The sequence below is a fragment of the Sus scrofa genome, chromosome 13 (genome assembly GCF_054392235.1).
Source record: "Sus scrofa isolate SSC_HxYL_T2T_F1_AM1 chromosome 13, Sscrofa_HxYL_maternal_Yorkshire_Landrace_v2.0, whole genome shotgun sequence".
Classification (NCBI taxonomy): Eukaryota; Metazoa; Chordata; class Mammalia; order Artiodactyla; family Suidae; genus Sus; species Sus scrofa.
Window position 1 is genome coordinate 135,921,889 of NC_139395.1, and position 17,439 is coordinate 135,939,327.

Sequence of the window (17,439 nt, forward strand, 5' to 3'; positions counted from 1 at the left end):
TTAAAAATTTGGACTCCATGTCATCACAAGTGTCCTTAAAAATGGAAGAGAAGCAGAAGAGAAGGTCTGAGGGATGTGATGTAGGAAGAACTCAACACACTGCTGCTGGCTTTCTTTGAAGATGGAGTAAGAGGCCATGAGCCAAGGAATGAAGGTGGTCTTTGTAAACTGGAAAAGACAATGAAAGAGATTCTCTCCTAAAGAAGGTAGACACCTTGATTTTAGCTTGGTTGGACTATTTTACTTTTTAGGGCGGCACCTGTGCATATGGAAGTTCCCAGGCTAGGGGTCAAATCAGAGCTGCAGCTGCTGGCCTTCACCACAACCACAGCAACACCAGATCGCAGCCACATCTGTGACCTACCTACACCACAGCTTGCATCAACACCAGATCCTTAACCCACTGAACAAGGCCAGGGGTCGAACCCACATCCTCACTGAGGCTATGTCGGGTTCTCGACTCACTGAGCCGCAACGGGGACTCCAATTTGGGCTATTCTAGGCCATCAAGCTTTGGGTTATTTGCTATGACAATGACGGAAAACATACCTGTGTCCAAATCTAGAGTACCTACCAAGCAAAACCAACTGAAGGTTAATTATGCCCCAGTTCCATGGAAATCATACAGTTATAGAGGATAGTTTGCCTGGAATGCCTGGGTCTAGCCCACTTGGGATTAACCCTAATGCCAGAGTGGAGATGGCTCAACCCCCAAGCACTTCTTCCTTAGGTATTTTCTCTTTAAGCATCTGGATTAAGGGAGGTATAATATGATTGTAGGGCCTCTCCTGAGGTCTATGATGTGAAATGGGATTAGACTTTCAATTAGGAAACATTTTTAGGAGTTCCCATCATGGCGCAATAGTTAACGAATCTGACTAGGAACCATGAGGTTGCGGGTTCGGTACCTGCCCTTGTTCAGTGGGTTAAGGATCTGGCGTTGCCGTGAGCTGTGGTGTAGGTTGCAGGCGCAGCTCGGATCTGGCATTGCTGTGGCTGTGGTGTAGGCCGCCAGCTACAGCTCCAATTCGACCCCTAGCCTGGGAACCTCCATATGCCGTAGGAGCGGCCCAAGAAATAGCAAAAAAAGACAAAAAAAAAAAAAAAAAAAAAAAAAAAGGAACCATTTTTAAAGTACTTTTCACAGCAAAAATATGAGTAAAAAGGAAAATATTTTAATATTTTAATGGTGCCATGAGTGAGGAAGTAAATTACTCCTTTAGCACTTTCCCTTGACCAATATGTTCTGGCTTCTAAATTTATGTTTTTTCCAGAGTGTGGGTCAGTTTCAACATTCAGGAGCCCAAGGGCCACCATCTAAGATTCCTAAAAATGCTGAAATGCTGCTTGGAATCTCATAACTTGGGTTTGCTGACCGATTTAAGTTACTTTCCCCAGAGTCAGATTTCTTTCCCACAGATCAGTTCTCTAACTTGGGCTCGGCATCTCCTTCCTTTGGGATACAGTGCCTGCCTTTTGCTGAAATGTCCAAGCACTTGCTATGGAACATACCGGGCATCCAGTGACTGCTGCCAGGTCCACAGCCAACTCACAGGACTTGATCAAATCCTCCATCATGGCCAAAGCTTGTTGTAGTTCAGCTGAGAAGGCTGAATCCTTCATCCTCTTTGGCCCATTCTGTGGAAACCAAATGCCTTGTTGGAAATCAAAAAGCGAACTATCTATCAAGTGAATAAGGGAAATAGGACAGAGATAAGGAGCCATGGGTGGGTACATCAACCTGTTTCCCTGCTTTGAAAGAATGGTGGCTAAGGCTATTGGCTGGTTTTAAGTATAAGAAACACACACACACACACACACAAACACACATGCAAAATCATTGATTATACCTTTTGCATATTGTATTAATGAAATTCATAAAATCATGGACATTATATTCCAGCTATATAAGAAGCACCCTGAGTTTTTTGTTTATTTGTTTATTTGTTTGTTTGTTTTTGGCTGCACCCATGGCATGTGCAAATTCCTGGGCCAGGGACTGAACCTGAGCTATAGTAGTAACCTGAGCCACAGCAGTGACAATGCACCAAGGCCTTAACTGCTAGGCCACCAGGGAACTCCCTGAGTTTTTTTAAAGCATGAAAACCCCAGTCCCTTTACATAGGCTGCTCTCCTTTTTACTCCCCTACCCTGGGGGCCTACTGAAAAGTACAATCTGAGTATCATATTTCTATATTTAATGGGACAGTTTTATTCCTATGGGTAAAATTATACTTAAAATCATCCCAGAGGAGGATATATATAAACTATAGAGGCGAAGAATAGGGCTACTAAGAATTTATGTGTAATCACCATAATGGTGGCATTTGCCACACTGAATCTCCCCCAGCTCTCCTCTTCCTCCCTCCTTGCCTCCTCCAGCCCTCCCCATATTCTATCACCATTAAAGATGCCAAAGAGGTAAGCCAGGTGGACTGCACCTCCCAAACAGCAAAAAGACCCAGCATTAAGTGGAAAAGCTAACTCTAGAGACCAATGTTCCCACTATTATTCCTGTAACACTTAGGACATGATAGGTAGGTAGGGTTGTTTCAGCGGGAAAGTGTTTTGCTTAGGATTTTGGTATTTTATTCCCCTGCTACCTACATAGCATATGTATCTGTTACCTGGTAAATAACAACAAAAAGATTTTGGTTTTGTCCTTTTTTTAAAAAACATATCAACTGGAGTTCCTGTTGTAGCGCAGTGGAAACGAATCCAACTAGGAACCATGAGGTTGCAGGTTCAATTCCTGGCCCCGTTCAGTGGGTTAAGGATCCAGTGCTGCTGTGAGCTGTGGTGTAGGTCGCAGATGTGGCTTGGATCTGGTGTTGCTATGACTGTGGTGTAGGCCGGCAGCTATAGCTCTGGTTTGACCCCTAGCCTGGGAACCTCCATATGCTGTGAGTTTGGCCCTAAAAAGCAAAAATAAATAAGTAAATTAATTAATTAATTAAAAAAATAAAAACACATCAACTTCTACAACAAAGAACAGAGAACTCTCTGCTGATGCCCACATAGCACCACCTCTTCCTGCCCTCTCTACTGCATGATGTGAGCAAAGGGTTGTATATTTTCTTTCTTTTCTTTTCTTTTTTTTTTTTTTTTTTTTTTTTGGCTTTTTAGGGCTGCACCTGTGGCATATGGAGATTCCCAGGCTAGGGGTCGAATCAGAACTACAGCTTCGGTCCTACACAACAGCCATGGGAACGTGGGATCTAAGCTGCGTCTACAATCTATACCATAGTTCACAGCAACACCAGATCCTTACCCATTGAGCGAGGCCAGGGATCAAACCAGCAACCTTGTGGTTCCTAGTCGGATTTGTTTCTGCTGCACCACAATGGGAAATCCCAAGGGTTGTATGTTTTCTTAACCTCTACTTAAACACGGAAGAATAGCATCTTTGGATCTGAGCGACTGGGCAAACGAACAGAGCAGAGCACTGGCCTCCACCAAACAATGTGCCATGGATTCTAACCTTCTTACTCTTTGTAAATACGTTCTGGGTCCTGGTGAAAGACCACAGGCTCTCACCTGAGTTTACTGTAATGTCATTCGTAAGGGATTACAAGTTCTCACACCAGGCAACTTCCTCTTCACTAAATTTCTTGAAACTCAACTTCCTTTTAGAGACTCAACTGCTCCTATTTCCTCTCCTTCTCACTAATCCTCCTCCCTCAAACACAGAAAGTTTTACACTGTGTGATACAAGGCCCTTACAAACGTTATTAAACCCCTCTGACTCAGGCCAGCTCCACTTGCTCCAGGCTATAAAATTATTACCTGTGCCTTGAGCTTCTTTTAATCTTAAGGCATCGCCCACCACACATTCTGAGCAGAGAGGATATGCAAATGACTGCTCCTTGAGACACATGCCTCATGTTTTTCTTGTTAAAACCAGATTTAATATAGTAGAAAAAAATTAAAAACCCACTTTTAAGCCACAAATTTCTTCCCAGTCTGGTGTGGCCACCACTTCTTCCAAGAGAAACTTGTTAGTCTTAGAATTCACACACATATACACACTTGGAAGAGAAGACTAGATATGTTATGAAGTACAAAGAAGTAAATATAAATCATTTATAATCCTACCATGTAGGAAAACCACAATAGGGATTTTATCATATTTACTTCCAGTCTTTTATGTATGTATTTTATACCTTCAGTTAATTCTATATTCCTATAAGACATTTTTATGTGGAAGGAAGAAAATATACTACCACATCTCATTGCAAATCCCCACTTTGAAATTGCCTTTAATTTTTTTTCCTGACTATGAATTATAGGATGCAAACTATTTTAGAAAATTTAGACAATAAACCTACTGTACAGCACAGGAACTATAAACACTCCCTTGGGGTAGAACATGATGGAAGATAGTATGAGAAAAGTTCCTGTTGGAGTTCCCATTGTGGCTCAGAGGAAATGAACCTGACTAGTATCCATAAGGATACAGGTTCGATCCCTGGCCACGCTCAGTGGGTTAAGGATCTGGTGTTGCCTCGAGCTGTGATGTAGGTCACAGATATGGCTCAGATCCCATGTTGCTGTGGCTGTAGTGTAGTCTGGTGGCTGTGGTATAGGCCAGCAGCTGCAGCTCTGATTGGACCCTAGCCTGGGAACTTCCATATGCCATAGATGCAGTCCTAAAAAGAAAAAGAATGTACATATATGTATGACTGGGTCACTATGCTATACAGCAGAAATTGGTACAACATTGTAAATCAACTATAATTTTAAAAATTCAGACAATAAAGATCATAAACAAAGAAAACAAGATTGCCTTAAGTCCTTCTACCTATAGACATAACACCATTAGCAGTTAGTACATAAAACAATATTTAACATCCAGTACCTTAGCTGAACATCCTTCCAGTTCACCTGGGTCCACTTCCAAATCTGCAGGAGACTCAAAATCCAGCAGACCCTGCATTAACCCAAAAGCTTTATTGAAAATCAAAAAGTAGAATGCCAACTTAATCTACTGTGCAAACCATCTCCAGCCAATGTTAAACTGAGAATGTATAAGAATTTATCACAAGTATGAGGGAGAGAATGAATAGTACCTTCAGCACAGAGTTCTTCCACAAATATAGAATCACATTGGACACTATTTTATAGCCTGCTTTTTCACAACAACACATCATGAACATTTCCCATGATGTTACATTTTTTAAAAAACATGTTTTTAATTGTGGCAGAGTATTGCATCCTATAGATAAATCATAATTGATGAATTTCCTCTACTGTTCAACATTTAGGTTTAATAATGTTTTTACTATAATCATCATCTTTATACACTTTTCTTTCTTTCTTTTTTTTTCTTTTTGTCTTTTTAGGGCCACACCAGAGGCATATGGACATTCCCAAGCTAGGGGTCGAATTGGAGATACAGCTGTGGGCCTACACCAGAGCCACAGCAACTCCAGATCTGAGCCGCATCTGTGACCTATACCACAGCTCACAGCAATGCTGGATCCTTAACCCACTGAGCAATGCCAGGGATCAAACCTGAGTCCTCATGAATACTAGTCAGATTCATTCCCGTTAAACCATGATGGGAATTCACTATACACTTTTCTTAAGGATAAATTCCTAGAAGTAGAATTGTTAACATTAAGAGTGATGCCTATTGTCAAGTTCTTTAGAGAAGGACTGCGTTCCCACCAGCCATATATGAAAGCTTGTTTCACAAGTCCCTAGCCTATATAGAGTATTACCATTTAATCAGAAAGTTTTGCCTGTTGAATCAACAGGGCAATCGTACCTCACTGCTATTCTGAACTGGAATTTCTCAAATAACTGGTGAGGTAGAATTCTCAAAAAAAGCTTTGCTATTAGCACTTTTTCTTTTGGAAACTGCTTCTTTCCTTTGTTCATCTTTTTATTATCAATTTTTAAAATTTTGGTTTTATTGAGGTATAATATTTTTTTGGCCGTGCCTGAAGCATGTGATGTTCCCAGGCCAGGGATGGAACCTGAGCCACAGCAGTGACAATGCTGAGTCCTTATCACTAGGCTACCAGGGAACTCTTTTATTGATGTATAATTGACATATAGTCATTAGGTATATACAGTGTGTACTGTAGTGATTTGATATACTTACACATTGTGAAAGGATTCCCAGCATCGAGTTAATTAATATACCTATCACCTTACATATCTTCTTTTTTTTTATTTTGGTATGAACATTTAAGTCCTACTCTCTTGGAAAATTTCAATTATACAACAGTCTTATCAACAATAGTCACCATGTTTTACCTTATAGATTCAGACCTTACTGATCTTAGATGTGAAAGTTTATACCTTGTACCAACCTCTCCCCCTTAGTTCTCTTTTTAAACAGTAATCTATTTATGACATGAGTTGGATTACACAGGAAATCAGCATAACTGCTTGTTAAATCATCTTTTTTTGCAATAAGCAAAACTTACTGTAAAGAAATAATGTACTATTTTGCAAACCATATTTTAATTAAGCGAAATCCAGGTAAGAAAAATTCTCTACATTAAATATGATAGTTTCCATGTATCACTTGGTCTGTTTGAGAGAACTCTGAGCTTAGTGATAGTGCCTTCTATTGTCCCTTAATGCATCGATTTCTCATACATGCTGATACATAATGTACTAATACTGTCTGATCAACTTGCCATGATTCATTAGACATTACATACATTATGTACTCTGTCATACTGTTAATTTTCACAATATCTCATAAAAGATATTAAGCATTTTGTAGGTAACATCTTTTTTATTTTTGTTTTTCATTATCAATTACTATAAACTTATGATTAAGCATGCTGACCACTTGTCATACATCTTGCTGGTATTTTCCCCAATTCTTCATATGTCTTTTTTTTTTTTTTTTTTTTTGGCTGCATGTGCAGCATGTGGAAGTTCCTGGGCCAGGGATCAAACCCTCACCACAGCAGTGACAATGTCAGATACTTAACCTGCTCAGCCACACAGGAATTCCTTTGTGTGTCTGTTTTTAATGGAATAATCTACCATTCATTTCCCACTTTCTTTTATACTTAGAAAAGCTTTCCCACACTAGGATCCTACAGTCCTTTCCAAGGCAATTGGTCCAACATCCATGCTCTCTCAAGGAAGCTGATGGTAGAAGCGCTGCAGAATGAGCTCTGTCCCTCAGGGCAGAGAACACTACCAAGTTCCTTCTCTCTTCGTGGGTGTGCCAATGGTTTGAACTTGTTTTTTCCAGGCACAAAGCAATCTTAGCTATGGGAAAAAAACTGGTCTGTCTTGAGTAGCCTCCCACAGTTTCCCACAGTTGGCCAAAGAATGTTTTACAAGGATTCTGTCTCTTGTTTCCTCAGAGAAATGAAGCTAACAAAACCTTCTAAGTATTTTTTAACATGTGTTACTTCATTTAGTGCTCCCCAAAAGCATACCAGAAAAGTACTATTACTACCTTCAATTTTGCAGGTGAGGAACTGAGGCAGAGGGGGGTTAAGCAATTTGCCTGAGTTCATGCAGCCTGGAAGTGTCTGAGCCGAAGCCATACCCAGGATGTCTAATTCCTGAGTCTGTGTTTCTAATCACTGTGCACCACAGCCCTCCAGGTAAGGTTCTGACGTAGATGCTGTGTCGACACTGTGTCTCTGGGAAAGCCCAAGCCCTTCGGCACTGGATGCACCAGGCCCTGGTGCAGAGACTCCATGGAGGTCCTGTTCCCTCCTCACTGTGCCTACGAGTAGGACTCGTAATGTTCAGGTGACAGGAAAGACGGGGCTGTCAGAGGAACACAAAGCCCTAAGTGAATGCTGTACCAAAACATGCTCACAGATGCCACTCAGAGAGGGAAGCAGAGGGTCACCATCTTCATTGCCAGCTGGTGTGGCATCTCCACGTGTACAACAGCTGCAGGTTACCTTCTGGAAGCTTCCTGGGGGGTCTGCCCTGACAGAGCCCTCTACCACGTCACTCCCTTGATCCTCACGGCAATCTTGGGGAGGAGGCTCCACTGTTCTCACTTTAGTGTCCTCGAGAAAACCAAGGCTTGAGAAGGCTGGTCCTCCCGCGCCCGGTACAGCAGAGGCTGGGCCTGCTGACGCAGAGCCGAGAGGGGTGACTGTTCTGAGGGCACAATGTTGGCAATAAGGTAACCGCTCTGAGTCTCAGTTTCTTCACAGCCCAGAACTTTTTGGCACATCTGATTGTGGCGATTAAATGAGAAATACATGTGGGAAGGTATCCAGTAAACAGCAGGGGCTTCTTTTTAAATTAAGAGAAAGTAAACACTAAGCAAGACAGCTTATTAAGGTTAGTTGAAAACAAACCTTGGAGGAGTGGCCCAAACCTTTCCCTTGGCTCACACATAGAGAAGCAGCCTTGACAGAGCCTCCTGTCCTGGGGTGGGGCATGGGGCTCTGGAAGTGTTCTATTGAAGGTGTGCTGGTGTCAGCAAGAGAAAGAACAACCCAGGGGTTCAGCAGAACAAAATTCATTGTTATGTTGCTCTTGAGAAAGATCCTCAGTCTAGGGGTAGAGGCCTATGTTGCAGAAGGAGGGATGGATGGAATTTTGCCTACTCCTTTCCATTGTTTCAATGCATACAAAATAGTGACTTTGGAGAAAAACATACCTCTTTCTTGAAGTTCCTTGCTTTAGCTGTAAAGTGGGGCAAATATATCTTTTTTTTTTTTCTTTTCCTTTTTTGGCCATTCCATGGTATATGGAGTTTCTGGTTCCCAGGGCGGGGATCAGATAAGAGCTGAAGTTGCAACCTACACCACAGCTGCAGCATTGTGGATCCTTTAACCCATTGGGCCCTAGTGGAAAACTGTGTCCTGGAGCTGCAGAGACACTGCTAATTCTGTTGCACCACAGTGGGGACTCCAGCCGATGATTTCTTTTCTTTTCCTTCTTTCTTTCTTTCTTTTTTTTTTTTTTTTTTTTTTTTTTTTGCCTTTTTGTCTTTTTAGGGCCACACCTGTAGCATATGGAGGTTCCCAGGCTAGGGGTCTAATCAGAGCTGTAGCCGCCAGCCTATGCCAGAGCCACAGCAATGTGGGATCCGAGCCAAGTCTGCGATCTACACCACAGCTCACAGCAATGCTGGATCCTTAACCCACTGAGAGAGGCTAGAGGTTGAACCCACAACCTCATGGTTCCTAGTCAGATTTGTTAACCACTGAGCTACAACGGGAACTCCCCAGCAGATGATTTCTTACCTGTAGATACCTTACAGATAGTAGAAGCCTGGCTGCCTCCCCACCCTCTTAGCTGCCAGCAGTGTGATGCATCCCTTTTCCCTGCTTTGCTCCTAGGAACCCCTGCTCCCCTAAGCCAGACTCCTTAGAGATCCATGCTCTGGATGCATGTTGGAGTAGCCAGGCTTCCAGGTACTTATGATTCTTTGGTCTTACTCTTCAATGAAGACGCTGGTTTATTTTTTTATTTTAATGATTTTAATTTTTTTCCATTATAGCTGGTTTACAGTGTTCTGCCAATTTTCTATCGTATAGCAAGGTGACCCATTCACACATACATCTATACATTCTTTTTTTCTCATATCATCATGCTCCATCATAAGTGACTATATATAGTTCCCAGTGCTACACAGCAGGATCTCATTGCTTGTCCATTCCAAAGGCAATAGTTTGCATCTATTAACCCCAAATTCCCAGTCCACCACATTCCCTCCTCCTTGGCAACCACAAGTCTGTTCTCCATGTTCATGATTTTCTTTTCTGTGGAAAGGTTCATTTGTGCTGTATATTAGACTCCAGATATAAGTGATATCATATGGTATTTGTCTTTCACTTTCTGACCTCATTTACTATAATAATCTTTAGATCTATCCATGTTGCTACAAATGGCATTGTTTCCTTCTTTTTTACAGCTGAGTAGTATTGCATTGCATATATATACCACATCTTCTTTATCCAGTCATTTGTTGATATACATTTAGGTTGCTTCCACACCTTGGCTATTGTAAATAGTGCTGCTTTGAACACTGGAGTGCATGTATCTTTTCAAATTAGAGTTTTCTCTGGATATATGCCCAGGGGAGGATTGCTAGCTCATATGGTAACTCTACATTTAGTTTTTTTTTTAAGGAACCTCCAGACTGTTTTCCATAGTGGCTGCACTAATCTTCATTCCCACCAACAGTGTAGGAGGGTTCCCTTTTCTCCACACCCTCTCTAGCATTTGTTATTTGTAGACTTTTTAATGGTGGTCATTCTGATCAGTGTGAAGTGAAATGAGGTGGCACCTCATTGTAGTTTTGATTTGCATTTCTCTAATAATTAGCAATGTTGGGCATTTTTTTATGTACCTACTGGCCATCTGTATGTCTTCTTTGGATACATGTCTATTTAGGTCTTCTGCTCATTTTTTGATTCGGTTGTCTGTTCTGTTATTGAGTTGTATGAGCTATTTGTATATTTTGGAAATTAAGCCCTTGTCAGTGGTTGCATAGTTGGCAATTTTCCCCCAGTCTGTAGGTTGTCTTTTCGTTTTGTTTATGGTTTCCTTTGCTTTGCAAAAAGCCTGTAAGTTTGATTAAGTCCCATTGGTTTATTTTTGCTTTTTCTATTGCCTTGGGAAACTGACCTAAGAAAACACTGGTATGATTTATGTCAGAGAATGTTTTGCCTATGTTCTCTTCTAGGAGTTTCACAGTGTCACATCTTATATTTAAGTCTTCTTAGGCCATTTTGAGTTTATTTTTGTGTGAGGTTGTGTTCTAATCCATTGATTTGCATGTGGCCATCCAGCTTTACCAATACCACTTGCTGACGAGACTGTCTTTTCTCCATTGTATATTCTTGCTTCCTTTGTCAAAGATTAATTGACTGTAGGTGAGTGGGTTTATTTCTGAGCTCTCTAGTCTGTTTCATTGATCCATGTGTCTGTTTTTGTACCAATACCATGCTGTTTTTATTACTGTAGCTTTGCATTATTATCTTAAGTTTAGGACAATTATGCCTCCTGCTTCTTTTCCCCCCTAAAGACTGCTTTGGCAATTCTGGGTCTTTTATGCTTCCATACAAAGTTTAGAATTATTTGTCCTAGTTCTGTGAAAAATGTCATGGGTAATTTTATAGGGACTGCATTAAATCTATAGATTGCTTTGGGTAGTATGGCATTTTAACAATATTAAGTCTTCCAATCCAAGAGCATGGGATATCTTTCCACTTCTTTGAATATCTTCAGTTTCCTTTATCAAGTTTTATAGTTCTCAGAATATAAATCTTTTACCTCTTCAAAGAGGTTTATTCTTAAGATTTTATTTTATTTTTATTTATTTATTTTTTTTTAGGGCTATATCTGTGGCATATGGAAGTTCCCAGGCTAGGGTTGAATCAGAGCTGCAGCTGCCAGCCTATACCACAGCCACAGCAATGTGGGATCCGAGCTGCCTCTGTGACCCACACCACAGCTCAGGGCAATGCTGGATCCTTAACCCACTGAGCAAGGGATCTAGCATGAATCCTCATGGATACTAGTTGGGTTTGTAACATACTAAGCCACAATGGGAACTCCAGTACTTTAGTTTCTTGATGTCATTTTAAAAGAAATTAAAAAACAACAACACTTTCCCTTTCCAATAATTTATTGCTAATGTAAAGAAATGCAGCCAATTTCTGTATGTTAATCTTGTATCCTGTTACCTTGCCAAATTCATTTATCGGTTCTACTAGTTTTTTGTGATGACAAGGTTGATTTAGGCTTGGGAACAGAAAAAGTTGGCAGAATAGGGAGTTCCCTTGTGGTGTATCAGGTTAAGGATCTGATAACCTGCAGTGTTGTCACTGCAGTGGTTGGGGTAGCTGCTGTGGTAAGGGGTCAGTCCTTGGCCTGGGAACTTCCACATGCCGAGAGTGCGGCCAAAAAAAAAAGAAAAAAAGCTGGAAGGATAGGCATATCTTCACTTTTGGAAGGGAAGGTGAAGCCACAATTTTGCATGTCTAAGGAAAAGCATACCATAGTGCAGGCACCTGTTTTTCCAGCACAAGAAGCACTGTCTCACTGACTTACCTTCAACAGCATCTGATACTTTATAAGTCTCTGGCTTGGTCCTCTCAGATACTTAAAAAGAGGGAGACTGTGACCCAGTTGACGCTGGCATACCTTGAGAAGCCAAAGAGAAACAAAATAAAAGCTGCAGCATTTAAATACAAGAAGTGAAATGCTCTCTTCCTGAACAAGAGAGGCAGCTGTGTCGACCATTTTCATAATGTTATTGGCTGCTCAGTACCTCAGGAACAGTGTGTAAAGTGAAAGAAAGGGGAAAGTGTTGGCTAGTATTTTTATAGGCAACTAGGGATGCCAGACCATTTATTTCCTTTAGAAAAGAAAGTAAGACCAAAAAAAAAAAAAAAAAACAAAACAAAACAAAACAAAAAAAAAACCAACCAAACAAAAAAACCCCAAGGTCCACTAGGAGGGAAATAGGAGACAGTGCGGATTTCAAATCCTTCTGAAAAGGAGGCAGTGTGTCTTCAGGTTGGGCTTGTGGGTGATGGAGTCTATTCAAGGGAACATGATGGTTTATTGGTATCATTCCAGGGAGCCCCAAAGTGTGACCTTTTGGACTGAATTCCACTTAAAAAAACCCATATTAAAAGAGGTTTTCTCACCAAGCTACAGCTATTCCTCATAGGGCTCCCACAGAGATGCGGGCAGCACTGAAACTTCCAATATGTAGTGTCAAAGTAGGAGAGACTTTTAGGAAGCATAAATCCCTACGCCAAATCCCTCTGCCTACTTCATACTTTCAATTTCTTCATAAATTGGATTCACATAAACATTGTCCAGGGAAAACAATTTGTGGGAGATCTTAGAACCCCAACATTACCCCAAAGTAGGTGCAGTCTTGACATTCTTGCCAGATTGCCCTGGCTCGGGGCAGATTCTTATGGTATTTAAAATACATTTGGAGATCTTCTTTCTGGGTGAGAAAAAGTTAGAATAAATTAATCAGGTAGCATTTTATCAGTAAGTGGACAGGGTAATACTGTTTATTCATTTATGAAACAGGCCTGAGTATTTTCTCTCTCACTTGCTCTCTTTTTTTCAGAAGAAGGAAGGAATTATTACTTGCAGCAAATCAGGAGACCATTGGGGACCTTTCCCAAAGCACTATCTCAGGGCCTGAGTATTTTCAATTTGTAAGGAACTGGGGATGTACAATACATAACCTTCTTTTGGGGTGAGTGTGTGATGGGGAGGTATGCAGAGGTTATTAAAAAAAAAAAAAAACTCAGAGCTGAATGAGTGCTGTGGGAGCAGTTATAGGACTCTGTCAAATAGATAAGAAAATTCATGAACAAGAGTCAATTTTTTTTTCTTTTATGTTTTAGGGCTGCACTTGTGGCATATTGAGGTTCCCAGGCTAGGGGTCAAATCGGAACTACAGCTGCTGGCCTACACCACAGTCATGGCAACTCGGGATCCGAGCCGAGTCTGAGACCTACACCGCAGCTCATGGGAACGCCGGATCTTTAACCCACTGAGCGAGGCCAGGGATTGAACCCGCAATCTCAAGGTTCCTAGTCGGATTTGTTTCCTCTGTGCCACAATGGGAATGCCTCAATTTTTATCTTTATCTTTTCTCCTTTGCTTTTTATCTGGTAGACCAACATCTCCCCCAAACAGTTCTGCACAGAGTGGTGAAATGGACAAACAGTGCTGGTAGCGCCTCCTTTATCTCTCCCCACTCACTCCTTATTACAATCATCCTGATGCCAACCCTACAAATAAACCTAAGAAACAGCTGAAAGACAGAAACACCCCAGAAGAAAATGTGGCAGTTTGGACACAAACCTAAGTGGTTTGGTCACCCCCTGCCTCAGACCTCACCTTCAGCCTGCAGCATAAGACTCGGAGACAGGAAAAGCTACATGACTACCTCAGTGCTGGAGATCAAGGGGGATTCCAAGTGCTGTGTGACTTATATTCTCATTGTATCAAAGACCATGACAGGTGGGCACACATCCCAGATAGAAAAGATACTCCAAGCCTGTGGACTCAGCTTTCCAGCTTCAACCACTCCATCAGGAGAACCTGGTCCATGGCAGCTGTGCTTCTCATAGAGCCCAGGCTCTGGCAGAGACGACGATGTGGCCACTGCCTTACGCATTTCTGTGTCCTTATCCTCTAGCTCAGGCCATTCTTAATGTCCTTTATCTGGGTATCAGTTATTTTTTTCCCTTACAGCTTCAACTATGTCTATTGGACTTGGACTTCTAAACACCCTGCTGTAGTGAATGATTTCCATTTCTGTAGCTCTTCCCCTCTCCTAATGGATTGTAGGTTGTCATTTCACTTCACTACAGCAACTCTGTCCTTTGCTACTCTCTCCAAGAAAAATTAAACACACACACAGACACACATGTTTATTTAGGAAGGCACATGGCCCTTAAGAAATGTTGTTCAGACTGGTTAATAAACTGGAATAATAATAATTCAGAGCTTAACAATAATATCTTCATTGTTCATTCACTAAAGAACTGTTGAGTGCCTCTGATGTGCCAGCACCATGCTAAGTACATTTGTTAAACTCAATGGCTCCCAGAGCATAAGAGTATAGACATGGGGATGTTTCCTGTCATGCTGAAGACCAGACTTATAAAACACGACAAATTGTTAAGGCATTTCACCCACACTTGGTCTGTCACAGCACAAAGACATTGGTATTTAGTTCCTAAAAGAATTCAGTTTCACTGCTTTCAACACTCATCACCAGAGGATTCTCAGAAGCTGGAGGAGTCTTTGGAGATCCAACCTTCCACCCAGGAAAACATCCCCCACAGTCAGCCACCTTTCCCCAAACTCTCCCAGTGACAGAGAGGGGCCTGGTTCTCTTGGTGGATGCTGAGCTGATACCTGTGTTCCTGAAATCTTCACCCCCTGGCCCTGTGTCTGCACTTTGGGCAACACAAAACATGATAGGCCCTCAAGCACTGAAACATAACCATTGACCTAAATGTGCTCTTCAGTCCAAAATTCCTTACAGAAAGCCTATAAACTAAATCCCTCCCTTTACCTCCTTGTAGAAAAATCAGGGGCTAAAAAACTGCTACCCCCAAAATCATGTTCACACTGGGAGACAAGACTTCTTATGGATAAAGAAGACTGTGGGCTCTGGTGGTGGATGGCCCAGGTTGTTTTTGGCTTTGTTAGTTACCAAGTATAGGTCTGAGGTCAGTAATTTAACCTTCCCACACTTCAGTTTTTCATCTGTCGAGTGGACTCATAACAGCAGTCAACTTCTAAGGTAGCTGTGAGATTAAATGAGATGATGTATAGGTATCTCTCAACAAAGGCCCAATACTCAGAGACTACCCAACGAATGGTGACTATTGTCAAAGAACTTTGCACTTTGTAGCATGCTTCTGTGTGCATTCTTTTATTTTACTTGCACAACTTTACATATCAGGATTACTAAGCTAGTTGTATAGACAGGAAAGTAGGACTCCTGGGTTTAAGTGACTTACTTTAGGTCATGCTGATAGCAAGTGGCTCAACTTAGATAAGAAGTTAAGTTTTCTGAGTCCCACCCCAGCTTTTCCCACTGTACCATTTGAGAGCTCAGAGCAAATGGAATGCAAAGGAAACTACTGACAAGCATCATTCTACAAAGAGCTTGGTCTGGGGCAGGGGCCAGAATCTTCCTGTATACTACTGGCTATTGAGTCTGATGAAAACACGGCTAGAGCGATATCTCAAAAATCATTTCTGGGGTTAGAAAAATCTGCAAATATTACTGGAAGAGGTAAACTGCTGTAGTAAATGGATGATGGGCCCACATTATTGTCTAACAAATACAGGGCTTTATATTGTAGGGGTCAGTTCCCTCAAGGATTCTCTAAGATTCAGTAATTGTGGTTTTTAATTACTCCATTGGTCCCAGAGTAATAACTTTGTGCTTGATAAGAATTTATTACCTGTATTTTGTCTCCAATGTCATAAATCATATAGGATTATATGCAGAATTTGTGGTTTGGATTAATGATTTCTAAGGTTCCTTCCAACGTGGGGGGCTATAAAAAGCTCTGTGGGAGTTCCCATCATGGCTCAGTGGTTAATGAATCCAACTGGGAACCATGAGGTTTCGGGTTCAGTCCCTGGCCTTGCTCAGTGGGTTAAGGATCCGGCGTTGCCGTGAGCTGTGGTGTAGGTCACAGACGTGGCTCAGATTGTGTGTTGCTGTGGCTCTAGTGTAGGCCGGCAGCTATAGCTCCGATTAGACCCCTAGCCTGGGAACCTCTATATGCTGCAGGTGTGGCCCTAGAAAAGACAAAAAAAAAAAAAAAAAAAGCTTTGTAAAACTTTTGGAGAGATATTCTTTTAAGAAAAGGTGTTTAGTTAGCAATTCCCTGACCATTTCCTCGTACTTGAACAATTTTTATTTGATAATATCCACTTTTCCCACATAGGAATTTGATTCTATTCTCATTCAACAATTTCAATGTATTTGCATAATGACATAATTACAAAACTGCAATTATTAAACTCTGCAATTAGATTTCTCATAGGTGGTTTGATGAGTGCGAAACTGCAAAAGAGTATAAGGTACCAATAATGCCATAAAAGTAATTTGAAAAGGAAACTAATGATTGAATACAAAATGGTTTTAAACATATCTTGAATTCTGGCACTGGATGAAAAATCTATCATGAGGCTATGATAGAAAGCCCAGATAGGGCCTTGTAAGGGGTCTTCCTTTTTTTTTTTTTTTTTTAGGTTTTATTGAAGTATAGGTAATTCACACGGCTGTGATAATTTTTGCTGTACGATAAAGTGACCCAGTCATACATGTACATATATCCATTCTCTCTGATTCTTTTCCCACATAGATTATCACAGAATACTGTAAGGGCCCTTCTAAGCCAATCAGAGCTCTGAGGGTTGAAGACTATTTCGCCATTATGTCAAATACCTTGAAACCTGGGGGGTTTTGTTTGCTTGCTTTCAGTTAATCATAAATACTGCTCTTAGACTTATCAGCCATAATTTGAGCAGTTTAAAAATGTTTAAGTGGTTTGATGTGTTGTTTCAGGCTTGCAAAAAGAAAACGAGCAAGAGAAGGAAAAGAAGGGCTGGGGAGTTCCCATTGTGGCGTGGCAGAAACGAACCCTACCAGTATCCATGAGGATGCAGGTTCGATTCCTGGCCTTGCTCCTGGGTTAAGGTGGCTTGGATATGGTGTTGCTATGGCTGTGGTGTAGGCTGACAGCTACAGCTCCAATTCGACCCCCTAGCCTGGGAACTTCCATATGCTGCAGGCGTGACCCTAAAGAGACAAACAACAACAACAACAAAACAACCCTCAAACCAAACAAAAACCCAAAACAATAACAACAAAAACAACATCAGAAAAAAAAGAAAGAAAGAAAAAAAAAAAAAGAAGGGCTGGCTAGGAGAGAGAGAAGAAATGGGAAAGATTTAGAAAGCAGCGGG

General features: G+C 41.3%; 1 protein-coding gene across 24 annotated transcripts in view; it reads right to left on the reverse strand.

The window, feature by feature from the left end:
- The window catches only part of MCF2L2 (MCF.2 cell line derived transforming sequence-like 2), a 250,868-nt gene that overhangs the window by 43,581 nt on the left and 189,848 nt on the right, over positions 1–17,439 (reverse strand). For 17 of the 24 annotated variants that reach the window (XR_014824430.1, XR_014824424.1, XR_014824431.1 and 14 more), the window contains 4 exons: positions 12,833–12,925; positions 12,013–12,105; positions 4,859–4,930; positions 1,513–1,638 (listed from right to left, as the gene is read on the reverse strand). Coding sequence is in view for 13 of the 24 variants with exons in the window: in XM_084990479.1 (XP_084846605.1) it covers positions 1,513–1,638; positions 4,859–4,930; positions 12,013–12,105; positions 12,833–12,925 (384 nt within the window). In the remaining 11 variants the exon portion in view is untranslated. The remainder of the gene's footprint in view (positions 1–1,512; positions 1,639–4,858; positions 4,931–12,012; positions 12,106–12,832; positions 12,926–17,439) is intronic. The other 7 variants (XR_014824428.1, XM_084990475.1, XM_084990474.1 and 4 more) reach the window with 2 other exon arrangements.